Source organism: Phocoena phocoena, chromosome 11 (assembly GCF_963924675.1).
Source record: "Phocoena phocoena chromosome 11, mPhoPho1.1, whole genome shotgun sequence".
NCBI lineage: Eukaryota > Metazoa > Chordata > Mammalia > Artiodactyla > Phocoenidae > Phocoena > Phocoena phocoena.
The window spans coordinates 37899435-37915915 of NC_089229.1; the positions used below are offsets into that span (position 1 = coordinate 37899435).

At 42.6% G+C, this 16481-nt stretch overlaps 1 protein-coding gene across 1 annotated transcript in view; it reads left to right on the forward strand.

Moving 5' to 3' along the window:
• The first annotated feature begins 562 nt into the window (after positions 1–562).
• LIN7A (lin-7 homolog A, crumbs cell polarity complex component) overlaps positions 563–16481 on the forward strand; it is a 134057-nt gene continuing 118138 nt past the window's right edge. The window contains exon 1 of the mRNA XM_065887702.1: positions 563–849. Within this exon, the coding sequence (XP_065743774.1) occupies positions 768–849 (82 nt within the window). The 5' untranslated portion in view covers positions 563–767. The remainder of the gene's footprint in view (positions 850–16481) is intronic.

The window sequence follows — 16481 nt, forward strand, 5'->3', positions numbered from 1 at the left end:
TAATCAATAAGTGGCAGCTCTGAGGGTCAACCTGGAGGAGTGCTAGGGACATGTTTTTCAAACTTAGTAACAGAAACTTCTCTTTGTGTTTTTAATTGTTTTCTCATTGTGATTTTTAATTTAAAACCATTATTAAGAAGTTTGCTTGTGAGATAAGTTATTTTCTAGGCAATATACTCAGGTCCTTAACGGGGGCCTAGTGATGGAACTCTGTCTTGTGTACTGTTATAAGTCAACATTCCAAAATAAACTTTAACAGAAATTAGCAGCAACTACAGTGAAACCCCAACATTTCTGAACTAGAAGCATTTTCTTTCTAGGGGATGGGATTAAGGGGTTGACAAATTCTCTTAATCCGAAAAAAATCATGTCTCTGCCTCCCTCCCCTCTATCCCCTCCCTTTCATTCTTCTCCCTTCCCCCAGACGCACGTACACTCTGACCATTTTGTTTGAGTGGAAAGTTGAAAGAAAGCAACACACTAGCTACACGCATCCAGCGATCCTTGGGGTGGAGGAGCAAAGTTCTAGGGCAGAGCCTTCCTTGCCAGAGCCGGCGATGCTTTCGCTCTCCGGTACCTGCTCAGCTTCACGCCGCATCTGAAGGTCTGCCCTTCGCGGAACAGTTGCGTCTCCATCTGGCTGCCAACCCACCCAAGCCTTCTCTCCTCCACAACCACCACCTTCCCTCCTTCCCCCCTCCTTTCAGTCTTCCCTCTCCACCCCGCCCCCAATCTCCTCCTCTTTTTCTCACTACAAGCGGTTGCTGATGCTGAAGCTGAGCGTCACTTCGGCTCCCACGGCAGACATGGCGACATTGACAGTGGTCCAGCCGCTCACTCTGGACAGAGGTAAGGGAGCAGCTCACCCGTCAGGCCACTGCGTCCCCTCTGCCTCCCCCTCTGCCCCCGCCAGCTCCCACCGGGACTGCCAGACGCGCTCGGGCAGGGGGAGCAGGGCAACGAGGAGGAGCGAAGAAGGCTTTCGCGCTGAGAGCAGGATACTTTCTTCCCCTTTTCTCTGCCCGCCACGTCCCCGCTGCCCCCTTCACGCCTCACTCGCCCGGCACAAGGGTGCCTTCGCCGGGCTGTGGCGTCCCCGCCGCCACTCCCAGCCCCTCGCCGGATCGCCTCCGGGCCGCCGGCTTTGTTGGAGCGGAGGCGCGGGGATCGCTCGGCGCCCGCCTGGGGCTCGGGGCTGGAGAGGGGCAGGGAGGAAGCTTGCCGAGCCGGGCGAGGGCGCCTGCAGCAGGAGACCGGGGAAGCCTGGCGAGTGAGCCGCTTGCCAGCCTACGCTGCCGGGGGCCTGGGAGGAAGGAAGTTTGTCCCCGCGCCGGGGGGCGAGGGTCGGTCAGGCTGCGGGTGCCCGGGCAGCCGCCCGGGGGCGGACAAGGCGTACCCCGTGTGACCTGTGCCGGGGCGCAAGGCGGCTGGACTGCAGCGGCGGGGAGCTGCCCTCGGCCGAAAGGGCAACGCGGAGAGCGTGCAGCCGTGCCGGGGCCGGGGGCGCAGCGTCGCGGCAGCCGTGCCCTGCTCTGCTGGGCTTCGCGCTCTGAAGGCGCCAGGGGTCGCGTCTGCCCCGCCGCCGGCGGCTCTCCGGCAGTGGCAACTCACAGTTTGTCCTGCCCCAGCCAGCCTCGTCCTCTCCCAGCCCTGTGACACCGCGGTGCCCGGGCTGCGGAAGGCGCTGGGACGCAGCACAGGCTGGGTTGAAATTCAACTTCTGACCTCCGACCCTGTACGTTCTGCTCTTTGACTTAACTGGGGAAGCAATGTTTGCTTCCTTCCCAGGCCCTCCCCAAGCCTATGGATGGAAACCTCCGCTGCGATCTCGACCTCTCCGGTGCATCCGTGCGGGGTTATACCTGTCCTTTGCGTGTTCGAGTTTCCTTTCTGGCTTCCGACGTCCAGTTATGAATGCGCTGAGTCTCACGACTCTGCAGCGGAGGACACCTCGTCCTGGTCCGCAGAGGCCGGATTTAGGACCATGGGCGGCCATTTGGAAATGGTGTGCTCAGACGAAAATGATTTAGTCCGATGTGCCTCTAAAAATATTCTTTCTAGCGGATTAAACTGGACTGTGGGGCAAGGCAAAAGAGCATCCTGCTGCGAGTACAGTGAAAAAGCCAGGGCAAACTTAGTGAGGTTTTTAATTTGGAGAGATTGTGGGTGACTTTAACGTAATCTGTTGGCGCCAGAGCGGATGTTATGTGGTGCCCATAGCAACCTTACTTGGGGTAGGAGTTGAAAGATAAAAAAATAATTGATTTTATGTTGGGAAATGTTGTTTTGCAAGCTAGTAAGTTAATAACAGTAGTTAAAAAGGTCAGAAATCCATTGCATAATCCATGATTTCTCCCCAGGATCATCATCTGCCCTAAGCAGGATAAATCCATTGCCTCTAAAAACCAGACAGATGGCAAGCTATTAGAAATTATGGATTTCCCAAGTATTTCTGTTTTAATGTAATGAGATCTTATATTGTCCCATTCCTAAATCAGTCTTTAAACATCCCAAGTAAAACGACTACGTTAGGAGAGAAAACGAACAAGCAAACAAACTCCAAGAAAATTGCATACCTGAGGAATTTTATATACTACTACTACTAAAAACATTTCACTTTGGGGGGTCTTACTTTAAATGCCTGGATCAGTTGTGGAGAGGAAGTGCAATCAGACTAAGTTCTATTCTTTGTTCTTGTTCACAGCCAGACTGTACCTGTCCTTCCCAGTTGTGATTAGGTTCATGGAATAAGTAGCTCAAGAGGCAAGGGTGGGTGAGACAGTGAATGTATCTGAATAAATTCACCAGCAGCTCACTGCGAGGTCTGTAATTTACAGACGGTGGGTTACTGGCATCATTAATGTGCATGAAGTCAATACATATTAATAATTTCCCCTATACATTATTAAAATATAATTAACTGTTTAATTACATCATTAAATTGATGAAATAAACTGATAAAAATTTTCCTACAGAAAAAAAATCTCTTGAAAGAGAGAGCCCAATAATACTTATCTGGCTCCTAGCTGTAGCTCTGATACTCACTTTGGAGTAGCTGGTTAGCCTCTTTGGGCATCAGTTTTCCTCTATGGCACATAAGGAGTTTGGATTAAATGATTCTGACACTGTGCAGCTTTAACAGTCTAGAGTTCAATGAATTAAAACTAGGACTCAGTTTCTGGTCACCTGCTGGAAGATTTTGCAGATCACTTCCTCTCCCACCTCTTCCAGGTGTCCTTTGACGTGCTCTGAGGTCACCCACTACTTTGGCGTCATCAAAGCATTTCTCAAACTCTGTTGCATCTATCTCCTCATTGAATGGAACTCCTTGAGGGAAGAGACCATTTCTAAATTCATCTTTGTATTCTCAGTGCTTGCCATAGTCCCTGATCACAGTAGAAGATCAAAAATTAATGTAAATTAGTGTAAGGGAACTAAGGATTGTAACAACTTAAGCGCCGTTAAAATATAAGGGTTTCATAGTGAACAGAGGTACAGCTCATAGATTCACAACATTTTGACCCTGGAAAGAATGGCAGGGAGAACACAGGCCAGTGGTTCTTAAACTTTCTTTTCCCCCATGCACTTGACAGATTTCCATCAGCAACCATAGCTCACTTATCTGTGATTATTAACCAAGGGGGATTGTGGCAGGTGAGCACAGGAGAAAAGGAAAGAAGACACTGCATAAAGCCTCCTAAGGGCATCTCATCAAGCAAACCCAAATACATAATCCATATGTATCCTGCTGGTTCTTTTCTAGCATCTTCATTTTTCAAATGAAAAACATGAAAGAAGCAGTGATAAGAGATGTTTTCAAGGTTACTCTACTAGTTAGTGGGAGATTTTATGCTAAAATCTAATTTTTCTTGTTTGATGCCCTTTGGCATTATCAACAGATTCATCTGGAATCTTCAGGGCAGAGGTTTTAAGCAAACAAAGCAAAACTATGGCTTGAAATTAAGATTGATCCCTCCCAGAATTCAAAAGATATCTGAAAGTAAGAAGCTCAGAAGTCTGCGCTAGTTTCCTCGGTCTTGTCTGGGAAGCAAGCCTTTGCCAGAACCAGCCTGGCCCCTGAAAGGACAAACAGGGTGGCTTCAGGTTTTCACTGTTCTGTGTGTATCCTAAACTCTTTTCCATCTGCCATTAAGACCTCAGATTACCTCTGTGGGGGCTTATGGGTGGCTGTGGTCACAGCAGGTTCCTGTTCACGCTGGTCCCAGTCCTTAGGATTGCTTATTAAGTGCCTACCGCAAGTCAGACCCTACTGTGGGATTGCTATATACTGATGAGCTGAACAGACTACCACATAGTCTTCATGGTAATTAGAGCTTAGGGGGGGAAAGAAATTACACACACATGCACACACACACACACACACACACACACTCTCTCGTTCAAACCATTCATTTATTCAATAAATATTCATTTATCACCTGCTGTATAAGAGATGCTACAGGAATGCCAGAGACAAAGTTTCTGCTTTTATGGTCCTTAAGAGTCCAGTGGGGAAAACATAATAAGTTAGGAATTCATTCATTCATTCAACAAATTATTGAGTGTCAGCCTTATGGCAAGCACTGTTTTAAGCAATATGGTGGTCCTAATGAACAAAGTAGATAAAGTAGTTTACATACTAATGAGAGAACCACACACTGAACAACACATAGGTATACAACTATAAGTGCTAGTGAGAAAAAGTAAGACTGAATCAAAGAGAGTGATGGGCTGCTGTTTGAAACATGACAGTCAAGGAAGACCCTTTCCTCCGAGTTGGTGACATTGGAGAAGAGACCCGATTACAGTGAGGAAGCAAACTTTGCAGATATCTGGAAGAATGTGCTCTGGAGAAGGACCTCACGTGTGTATCCTGGGAGCATTAAGAAAGTCAGTGTGAAAATGTGGGCACAGGGAAGAGTGGCAAGAAATGGGATTTGTGAATTGGTGGCCAGGGGCCAGATGATATAAATTATAATTAGGATTTTAGATTAGTTGAAAATATGAAGTGCTCTGAAAACAATAAACATGACAGGAGGATAGAGAATAATGGGGAAGGACCTATTTAGATGGTGTTGGTCAAAGAAGGCTCACTGAGAAAGTAAAATTTAATCTGAGTTCTGGTGTATTAATAAGGTCCTTAGGAAAAGCATTATGGATAGAGGGAAGAATACAAGAAAAAGCTGTTGCACATGTAAAGCTTGGCTGCCATCCCATTAATACCTCCATAACCAAGCAAATGACTGAAAAGAAAAATTACCAAGAAATAACAACACTCTAAGTATGCATCTGGGGCAGATAGTTGGTTATAAGTATACCAAGAAAATCTCAACTTTTTGCTTCTTACTGCTAGACTAAAACACTATATATTATAATTAAATTTTCAAAGATACCTTTTTTAAAAATTAATTAATTAATTTATTTTTGGCTGCATTGGGTCTTCATTGCTGCGTGTGGGCCTTTCTCTAGTTGTGGCAAGCGGGGGCTACTCTTCTTTGCAGTGTGCCGGCTTCTCATTGAGGTGGCTTCTCTTATGGAGGAGCACGGGCTCTAGGCATGTGGGCTTCAGTAGTTGTGGCTCGTGGGCTCTAGAGTGTAGGCTCCGTAGTTGTGGCACACGGGCTTAGTTGCTCCGTGGCATGTGGGATCTTCCCGGACTGGGGCTCGAACCTGTGTCCCCTGCATTGGCAGGCAGATTCTCAAGCACTGCACCACCAGGGAAGCCCCAAAGATACCTTGATCATTGTAATTTACATGTCACTATGCATAGATCTACATGTTGAACCCAAGTGGTCATAATATGAGATATATTCATTTTCAGTGTAATATTTTATATGAGACTGTGATGTAGAAAGTAGTAACTGTAATTTACCCTTGTGGCAAAGAGAAGATGCTGATAAGGAGATTAGTGTGGAATCATCTCTTCCAGAATTTAAAATATTCAGTGCAATTCTTCCCTACACCTTTGCCCAGATTTTAATCTCTACAACCAGGAATGACCTTCAGCTAAAATCAAGGGAACAAAGCAGGGTGCAATCCATGATATTTAATACCATTATAACGAAGAACATAGGAATACTTCACTATATTAAAAAATGCATAATCAGCCATAAGAAGAAACAAAATTGAGTTATTTGTAGTGAGGTAGATGGACCTAGAGTCTGTCATACAGAGTGAAGTAAGTCAGAAAGGGAAAAACAAATACCATATGCTAACACATATATATGGAATCTAAAAGGAAAAGAAAAAAAGTGGTCTTCAAGAACCTAGGGGCAAGATGGGAATAAAGACACAGACTTACCAGAGAATGGACTTGAGGATACTGGGAGAGGGTAGTGTAAGCTGGGACAAATTGAGAGAGTGGCATGGACTTATATATATACTACCAAACGTAAAATAGATAGCTAGTGGGAAGCAGCCGCACCACACAGGGTGATCAGCCTGGTGCTTTGTGACCACCGAGAGGGGTGGGATAAGGAGGGTGGGAGGGAGGGAGATGCAAGAGGGAAGAGTTATGGGGACGTATGTATATGTATAACTGATTCACTTTGTTATACAGCAGAAACTAATACACCTTTGTAAAGCAATTATACTCCAATAAAGAAGTTAAAAAAAAATGCATGGGTTTAGGCACTTTCCTTCAGTCCAGTAGCTCCATCTCTCCTTCACTTACCATCTCAAGGTCAGAAAAGATAATACAATGGAATTCTCCAAAATGTTACTTCTGCTTATCTTTTTGCCCTGATTTTAAGCAGAATGGCTTTTTAAAAAAACATGACTTATAAGGAAGTCTTTACATGACTTATAAAGAAGACTGACAAAATCAATTCTTGGAGAAAAATGGATAATTAAAATAATTTGTATGAGTAATTGAAATTGTGTAATTTTAGGGGCTTCCCTGGTGGTGCAGTGGTTAAGAATCCGCCTGCCAATGCAGGGGACACGGGTTCGAGCCCTGGTCCGGGAAGATCCCACATGCCACGGAGCAATTAAGCCTGTGCGCCACAAGTACTGAGCCTGCACTCTAGAGCCTGTGTGCCACAACTACTGAGCTCTCGTGCAACAGCTACTGAAGCCCACGTGCCTAGAGCCTGTGCTCCACAATAAGAGAAGCCACTGCAATGAGAAGCCTGTGCACCGCAACGAAGAGTAGCCCCCACTCGCCGCAACCAGAGAAAGCCCGCACGCAGCGATGAAGACCCAACACAGCCAAAAATAAAAATAATTAAATTTAAAATAAATTTATTAAAAACAAAAGAAATTGTTGGGCTTCCCTGGTGGCACAGTGGTTGGGAGTCCGCCTGACGATGCAGGGGATACGGGTTGGTGCCCCGGTCTGGGAAGATCCCACATGCAGCGGAGCGGCTGGGCCCGTGAGCCATGGCCGCTGAGCCTGTGCGTCCGGAGACTGTGCTCCGCAACGGGAGAGGCCCCAACAGTGAGAGGCCCGCCTACCGCAAAAAAAAAAAAAAAAAAAAAAAAAAAGAAATTTTGTAATTTTAAATATTTGAGACTTTGCTTTAACATGATCAATAGTTTACAATCTGCATTTAGGCACCTATATAAAATAAAGTGCTGGTGTCACAGCCACTGAACTTTTCTGTGAGTTAAATTCAACTTGGATACATTGCAAAAGTGTAAATGTAAATCTTGATTTCTTGAATTCTAAAATAAGTTGTAATCTAAAATATTGATTAAACAAATTTTGATATGTTTTCCCTTTAAAAAAATTAAAACTTTTGTCCTTTGAAAATTCTAATAGAAAACCAAGAGCTTTTATTTTGTGGATTTCAAACTTATGAAAAAAAACATGAGTGCAAAAGTTGAATGCAAATGGAAATCCCATGAGTGCCACACTTTTCATAGAATTTGTGATACATTAAAAGTTTTCTCTCTTCCCTTTTCCCTTTTCAAGGCAAGCGGAGCTTATTACTTTATGTATTTCCCAATTCAAGCCTTGGGCAGCCTATAGCTTTTCTAATCAGCTGTTTTCACCAATTTTTATAAAATCTGTATTTGCCTGAAAATTGCTTTTGTTCATAGTCCAAAAGGGCCTTCCTCCTCTCTCTCTCTTCGTTATTTATTTATTTATTTTTTAGCATGAGGAGAAATTAAGGAAGAAGGAAAGTAAAAATCAAGCTAGTCTTTATGTTGTTTTAAAGTTGTATGCCCTGATGGTTGTGATGGGGAGGAGAGAGGGGCTGACTATATTTTATGGCTCTTGTCCTAAAGTCTTTTTACATCAGCAGCCAGAAATGTTTTAGTCTACAAACATTAAGTATTTGCTTTCTTTCTCATTTTTTCCATAAGCGTCACTAAACATTTAAAAACATATCGAATTTTTTTTTGCAAATCAATATTTGAGTTTCTTTTTGCACTACAGTTACAAAATATTTTCCAGGAGTCAGAATCATGTCATATTCACCTTTTCTTTTCGTTTGATAATGAAAAGTTACAAAGAGAAGGAACCAAATTTCTAAAAAGTCTTAGTTATTGAAAAAGGTATTTTCCATTTAATGAGAGTTTTATACAGTTTTAAAATTGAAATTGAAAAATTAATGATTGAACTTCCAGGAAAAGAAACAGAAATCTGGTGAATACCTTCTAGTTTGGTGTGTCAGCCATCCAAGCTCTGAGATGTATTTGCTGTTCTCTGGTCATTTATGAAAGTAATGCTTTTGCTTTTGGGGTGCTTTTTCAGGATCACAGCTAGGGCTTAGCTATTTAATAGGGAAAAGAGAACATTTAGAGAGGAGTATCAAATGGGAAGATATGTGTATTGGGTTTTAAGGATGTTATTATAGGTGCAAAGCCAATACCTCTTGGAGAGAGTTCTTTACTTAGTTCTGACATCTATTAGGATACAGTCTTCATCAGGTCAGAGACTCTGCTGGGTTTGTTTACACAGAGCTCAACACACTCTTAATATTGATTGATTGATTAATTGAATAAATGAATGAATGAAATTGACTTAGTTGGACTAGCTATCATGGAGTCATTCGTAATGCTAAAAAAAAAGCCTTCCAACCTATAATAATGTAAAAGTGGTGGCTACCTTACTTTGTCACTTTGCTTTGTGTGTGTGTAGCGGACCTGAAAGTGGAATGCTCTCCAGGGCCAAGAAAGGATGTGAGGTGCTGGTGTTGATACTTATACTTGTAGCCCTACTTCCATTGCTTGCATCCACCTGCCATCTTAACTTGTTAATTGAACCAGGCAAGTTAATGCCAGAGTACAACTGAAAAGGGTAAGAAGAAAAAAAAGACAAAAAAGGAGGAGGGCTTAGCAGAATCTGCCCCCCCACCAACACACACACACATAAGCTATACTGCCTTACTTTTTTTTTTCCTTTTAACCACAAATGGATGAATAATAGAGCTATGTCCTGATAAACAAGTTAGAATTGATTTAATTTGAAATCACTCTGGGTTGGCAAATGTAAACACAACCTTAAAAGTCATGTAGATTAAATCAATGCTTTACTTCTGTTCTAAGTGATAAAGAGGTTTTTTTTTTTTCTCCATGACTGACTTTTACTAAGTGATGTGCTAGCTGAATTTGAAGACTTGTCTATTAAAAGTAAATATACCGAAAGACTACTTGAAAAAAGTTGGGTTGAATTGAAACTTATATTGAAATTATACTCAGATAGTATCTGACTTGGACAGAAAACAAGGGCTTCTAGTTTAAACTGGTGGTAATTTCCTCTAGAAACACAGTAGCTATTCCAAGTCCAACTGGTTATGCTATTTTTGTTTACTTGCCTACTGTGGTGATAGTTAATGATATTTCAGTATGAACTCTGTTTTTTTTTTTTTTCTATCAAAGAATCATCTTTCACCAAAAAAGGAAAAAGGTTAGAGTAATGGGAATCATAGAATGGCAATAAGATTTAAACCCCCAAGTTAGATGGGGAAAAATCTCCATCAAATCATAGCCGGGTCTATTTAATGGTATTGAATTTGGAAATATGGCTGAGAGAATGCTGAAAGTGATTTTTGAGGAAAGTTGTCAAAGAGCACTAATTGCTGATGAACAAATATCCTGGCTTCCAAAAAGATGTTTGGGGTAACTACAGACCAATCTACTTGTTGTTGCTTCCTGGCAGAAAAATCTAAGGCATATTAATAGAAGAATGTGACACTGGCACTTAAAAAAGAAAGTGGTGATCCCACAGAGCCTACATGGGATCACCAAGAATAGGGTTTTTCAAATTTCAGGTGTGTGCCATGGCAATACCATATACTCATGACAGCACAACTTCCATAGAAGCACTGTGGAAAGTGTGAGGTATGTGAAGTGGATGATTGCACTGTTGGATTTCTAGTGGTTGAAACACTATTCCAAGGCAATTTGGTTCTCTGTCCTATTCAACATTGTTACCAATATTTTGGATGAGTGCCATAGAAGATTTTTTTAAGTGTCATAGAGCTAAGAAGAATAGCAACTAATTTGGCCAACCAAATCAGTATTCTAAAATTATAACTAGCTTGGAGTTTGGGATTAGCAGACACAAACTACTATATATAGAATAAACAACAAGGACCTACTGTATAGCATAGGGAGCTATATTCAATATATTGTAATAAACTATAATAGAAAAGAATATGGAAAAGAATATGATATAACTGAATCACTTTGCTGTACACCAGAGACTAACACAACATTGTAAATTAACTATACTTCAATTAAAAAAAAATATATATATAACAAATCTATAAAGTTTAAAGATCATATCTATCATTCACTGGTACCAAATCAATTTCCTGTACTGAATAGAGAAAAACCCGTGAAACAATAGCAACAATTCAAAGTCAAAAAAATATATAATGTTTAATAGCCAGGTAAGCTCACAAATTTAGATATTTTTAAAAGTGTAACAAGAATGTAATGTTTTTCAATAAAAGTTGTTTGCCAAAATCTTTAAAATAAATAAATAAATGAAATTATAACTAGCTTGGACAGGGTACAGTAAAAGAGATAAAATTTAATGAAAATGTATTCTTCATTCATTCATTCACCAGGAAAAGGGAGCCAGCGCTGTCTATTCATTGCTCTTGGTTCTACTGCCCAGTGAATACTGCCCCACTGGACTCCACTCAACCACCACTAAAACCTCAGGCAGGCCCTGTACCTCAGTCAAGCCATAATGATTCAGTTCTGGGTCGAGACAGGGATGGTTTAGTATGGCACTTAAAACATGCACCCCAGGACTTCCCTGGTGGCGCAGTGGTTAAGAATCCACCTGCCAATGCAGGGAACACGGGTTCGAGCCCTGGTCCGGAAGATCCCACATGCTGCAGAGCAACTAAGCCCGTGGGCCACAACTACTGAGACCGTGTGCCACAACCACTGAAGCCCATGCGCCTAGAGCCCATGTTCCACAACAAGAGAAGCCACCGCAATGAGAAGCCCGCACACTGCAATGAAGAGCAGCCCCCGTTCACTGCAACTAGAGAAAGCCCGCCGTGCAGCAACGAAGACCCAACACAGCCAAAAATAAATAAATAAAACAAAAAACAAAAAAAACATGCACCCCAGAGCCAGCCTGCCTGAGTTTGAATCCTAGCTTTTCTATTTACTAACTCTGTAACTTCCAGTGTTACTAGGCTGTTTTGAATCTCAGTTTTCTTGTCTGTGAAATGGGAAATGATAAAAATAGCAGTGACTTCATAAGGTCAACGAACCTTAAACGAGTTAATACGTGCAAAATACTTAGAACAGGCCTGACACATGAGCACCACTCAACAATGATAATTATTCCTTCCCTGAGTCCTCAAAGTCAAGGAAGACATCCTTCGATATCCGCCGGATATTGATTCCAGGACCCCCTGCTGATAACAAAATCAGAGGAAGCTCAGTCCCTTACGTAAAAAACTGTGGTACAGTCAGCCATTGTTTCTGCATCCACAGATTCAAGCAAGCATCCATCTGCAATTAGTTGAATCTGTGGATGCGGAACCCCCGGATATGGGGAGTCAACTGTACTCCCACCCTACTGCCAGGAGGTAAGGACAGATACTGTTTGTTGACTTCAAGCTATACTAAGAGGCAGAGACCGTGTTTATTTTGGTATGCTGTAGAAGCAGGAAGCATTTGGAGATGCCTGGGGGTCAAAGCAAATATTTCCTGTATAAATACCTAATTTGTCAGCTCACTCTTTCCCTAAATCCTTTCTTTCTTGATGCTTCTATAACACTAATTTTCATAATTGTACTAGAGCACTTACCACACAATATAGAATTTTTTTCTTTTACACTGCCGTCACCGTAACAACATAAGTTATTTATATTCATCTTTGTGTACCCATTGCCTGTCACAGTGCCTGAAAGACATGTGCTCAAATGTGTGCTGAATAAATTAGTGTTTTTTTCTTCAAATACTGCATAGCAGTCAGGGGGTAAAACTAGGTGAGTTAGCAAAGGATACAAGATGACAGTTTTTTTGTTTTTGTTTTTTTTTTTTTTGCGGTACGTGGGCCTCTCACTGTTGTGGCCTCTCCCGTTGCGGAGCGCAGGCTCCGGACGCGCAGGCTCAGCGGCCATGGCTCACGGGCCCAGCCGCTCCGCGGCATGTGGGATCCTCCCGGACTGGGGCACGAAACCACGTACCCTGCATCGGCAGGCAGACTCACAACCACTGCGCCACCAGGGAAGCCCAGATTTTTTTTATTCAAGAAAAAGTCCCTGGGGCTTCCCGCGTGGCGCAGTGGTTAAGAACCTGCCTGCCAAAGCAGGGCACACGAGTTCGAGCCCTGGTTCGGGAAGATCCCACATGGCGCGGAGCCACTAAGCCCGTGCACCACAGCTACTGAGCCTGCGCTCTAGAGCCTGCGAGCCACAGCTACTGAAGCCCACGTGCCTAGAGCCCATGCTCCGCAACAAGAGAAGCCACGGCAATAAGAAGCCTGCGCACCGCAATGCTTCAACTGGAGAAAAGCCCACATGCAGCTACCGAGACCCAGCACAGCCAAAAATAAATAAATAAATAAATTTATTTTAAAAAGAAAGAAAAAAAAATCCCCACATTTATTCTGTTCAGAATTAGAATGGGTGCCTTCCGGGAATTTGTGAACATTCCATTACCAGATTACTGGAAAAGTACAGACAAAACTTGAATGACAAATTGGAAAAGTTGTTACAGATGGACTCTATGATTCGGTAATTGTTAAGGACAGGGACTAGAGTTTATGTAGATGTTCAGGGTTTTAATTTTATTTTATTTATACAGATATCAAAAGTGTACTAAGCAGGGCTTCCCTGGTGGCGCAGTGGTTGAGAAGTCCGCCTGCCGATGCAGGGGACACGGGTTCGTGCCCGGGTCCGGGGAGATCCCACATGCCGTGGAGCGGCTGGGCCCGTGAGCCATGGCCGCTGAGCCTGCGCGTCCGGAACCTGTGCTCCGCAACGGGAGAGGCCACAACAGTGAGAGGCCCGAGTACCGCCAAAAAAAAAAAAAAGTGTACAAAACAGTTGACTGGGGAAAATATAACCAAGAGTGACTTTTTGACTCTTGTTTAGTGCTGTTTAATTTTGAAGCATCACATCATGCTGAGAGAGGCATACACATGGCAGTTAGGGATGTGAGCACTGGATCCAGACGTCCGGGTTCAAATTCTATCTATGCCTGCCTCTTCCTTAGCTCTGTAACCTTGGCCTGTTAATATCTTCTCTCTGTCCTTTACTTTTCATCTATAAAATTGAAAATAATAATACTTTCTATCTCTTAGGATTACTGTAAAAATTAAGAAAACATATGCAAGTGCTTAGAACGCTTCCAAGTCCATAGTAAGTGCTCAACACTGATTGATTATTCCCCACCCCTTCTCCCCAGAGCATGTGTTTTTCCCAGTGCAGTAAATGAAAAGTGCACAAGCTTTGGATTTAGACAGATATGGATTTGAATTGCAGTTCTGCCACTTACTATGTATGGAAGCTTAGAATACTGCTTACTCTCTCCACATTCTGTTTCTTTCATTCTTAATATAGGAATAATGACACCCACTTTATGTGGTGATACATAGGCTACAGGCTGTGGTTACATAGGCTTGCAAGGCTAAGGTTCTTCCTTAGCCTTGCAAGGAAAAGAGAATGAGAATCTACCATGTGGCAGGTACCGAGTCAAAGGCTAGGGGGTAGAGCGTGCAGGGAAGACAGACATGAAACATAATTTATGATAACATAGTTTGAGTATTATAGTAACAGCTCACACATGTTGAGCGTTTACTACGTGCCAGGTGTTGTGCTTAGGGTTTTTCATATTTCATTTCAATTAGTCCTGAAAACAAACCTCTGAGCCACATGCTATTAGTATTTTGAAGATGTGGGAATTGAGGCAGAAAGAGGCTAAATAAAGGGATTGGAACTCAGTCTGGTTTATATTGTGACCTTGAGCTTAATCACTATGCTACATTGTGGAGAGCAAGTACATAGGTCTGTAACAGGGTCTGTAACAAGACTTGAGGGACTTGGACTTGTAAGGGATGGCAAACACGGAGGTGCTTGCAAAGGCTTCAAAGAGCAGACAGACTGGTAGGAGGCACCACCAGGACAGTATGTTGTTCAGACAAAAAGGAAAGAATTTTATTCAATACTTATAAAAGGGGTATATACTAATGCTGGTAAAGACTAATTTAAGTGATGTATTTTAAAAGTCTAGCACAATTATTCAAAAATGGCAGGTGTTTAATAAATGGTTGTGCTTATTATTAATCATGTTTATTACTTTCTTGGTACAAAAGATCAAAATACCCAAATATGGAATTATAAGAAAGTCTAGCAAGATTCTGTTCCTTCTTTCCATGCTGCGCCAGTGAACCAAGAGATTATGACTGTGACATTTAGATTATCCTTCAGTGATCTGTCACGCGCAGATAAAACTTCTTCATATACTTGGAATTTTGACAGGCTCACAGAGGGAGTTGAAAAAATGATAATAGGGCCCCAAGTCCCTTTCTGTACAGTCTTTGCTGTTAAGTGAGACAAGTGCAGCACAACCTGAGTTTCAGGCATGAAGAGAAAATTGTGACTTCTTTTCTTCCTTCAAGATTGGCTCTAAATGGCCTGAAGGGCATAAACACACTCTGCTAACCCATGATCTTTAAAATATATGCCTTGAAGTTTTAACATGTGTTTCAGTGGCCCAAGCCATGCTGTATTTGCCTGGCATTAGATGTGGGAGAGATGATTCATCTAAGTAAACTGATCTCAGAGACGCAGCAGTGAGTGGTGGCGGAGGCGAGATCTTAATTCCCTGCCCAGGAATTGAACCCGGGTAGCCTGGATGAAAACCAGGAATCCTAGCCACCAGACCCCCCTGGTTCTTGCCTCCTAGTAAAAAATACATTTCTCACGAGGCAAAAACTGTAAAAACATACAAAGTTTATTATTGGAGACATAGCACAACAAGAAGTGGGAGAGCACACAGAGAAACGGTTGGTTTAGTTAAGATAGAAGCAAGGCAGAGATGCACACCCGGAGAGAAAGGTGTGGACGTCCTCCCTAATGAGGAGGCGTGCAGGAAAGAGGCCTTAAGTCATCTATATAGGTCAGTTCTTCCGGGTCTTTGTTTATCTTTGGCCAATTATCTGGTTTCTTTTTCCACACCTGCCCTAGGACTTTCCCCAACATGTGTGCACAACTTTTTTCCAAGATGGATCACAGCCCAGAGGCCTATGGGACAGCCTTAGCATCACAAATTATGGGGTGGCGCCCCCTCCTTTTTGACCCCCAAGGGGCCTTTCTGTGCATGTGCAATGTTTCCCTTGCCCTAAGGATGGGAAATGTATGACCTCCTGATCTTTTAACAGCATTTAGTCCCTCTCTGTCCCTGCCATAAAAGTGTCCAATGTCCATTTATCTACCCTATTCCTGTTGCTGTTTCTTATATCGAAGTGCAGATCTCGAAATATAGAGAGGAGTCCGGTCATAAATATGTAGTCCGGAGCCCGTTTTTCTCTTGCCTCAGGAAGTGTAAACGGTGGGCTGGTAATGAAAGTCTGGCCTGGAGCCCATCTATCTCCTGCCTCAAAACCTTACAGATAACTGAAAATTAATTAATGGTTAATTTTTAACCATTTTTAACCTGAAAACATAGGATTCATTTTCTTTCCTTCTCTGGTATAGTATATGTTCTCTAGAAAATGGAGCTTTTGTAAAAGAATAGTGGAAGATAAAACAAGTAAGGCAGGACAACAATGCATATTACTAACGGAATGATGAGATATTTATGTGGATGGCTCAAAGGGAAATTCTGCATCACTCCAGCTTCTCAGACCTGTTTTAGTTAGTTGAGTTTGACAGATACATGCCTCTGGGTAAATAAGGTATTCTGGATCATGTAGACACTCATTTCTTCTGATGACACACATTTTGCGAGTGTTGACAGTTTGGCTTCCAAATGATAACTTTGAATAGCAAAGTATTAAGATTGTGTATACTATGGACTGAATGTTTTTGTCTCTCCCTTCCCCATTCATATGT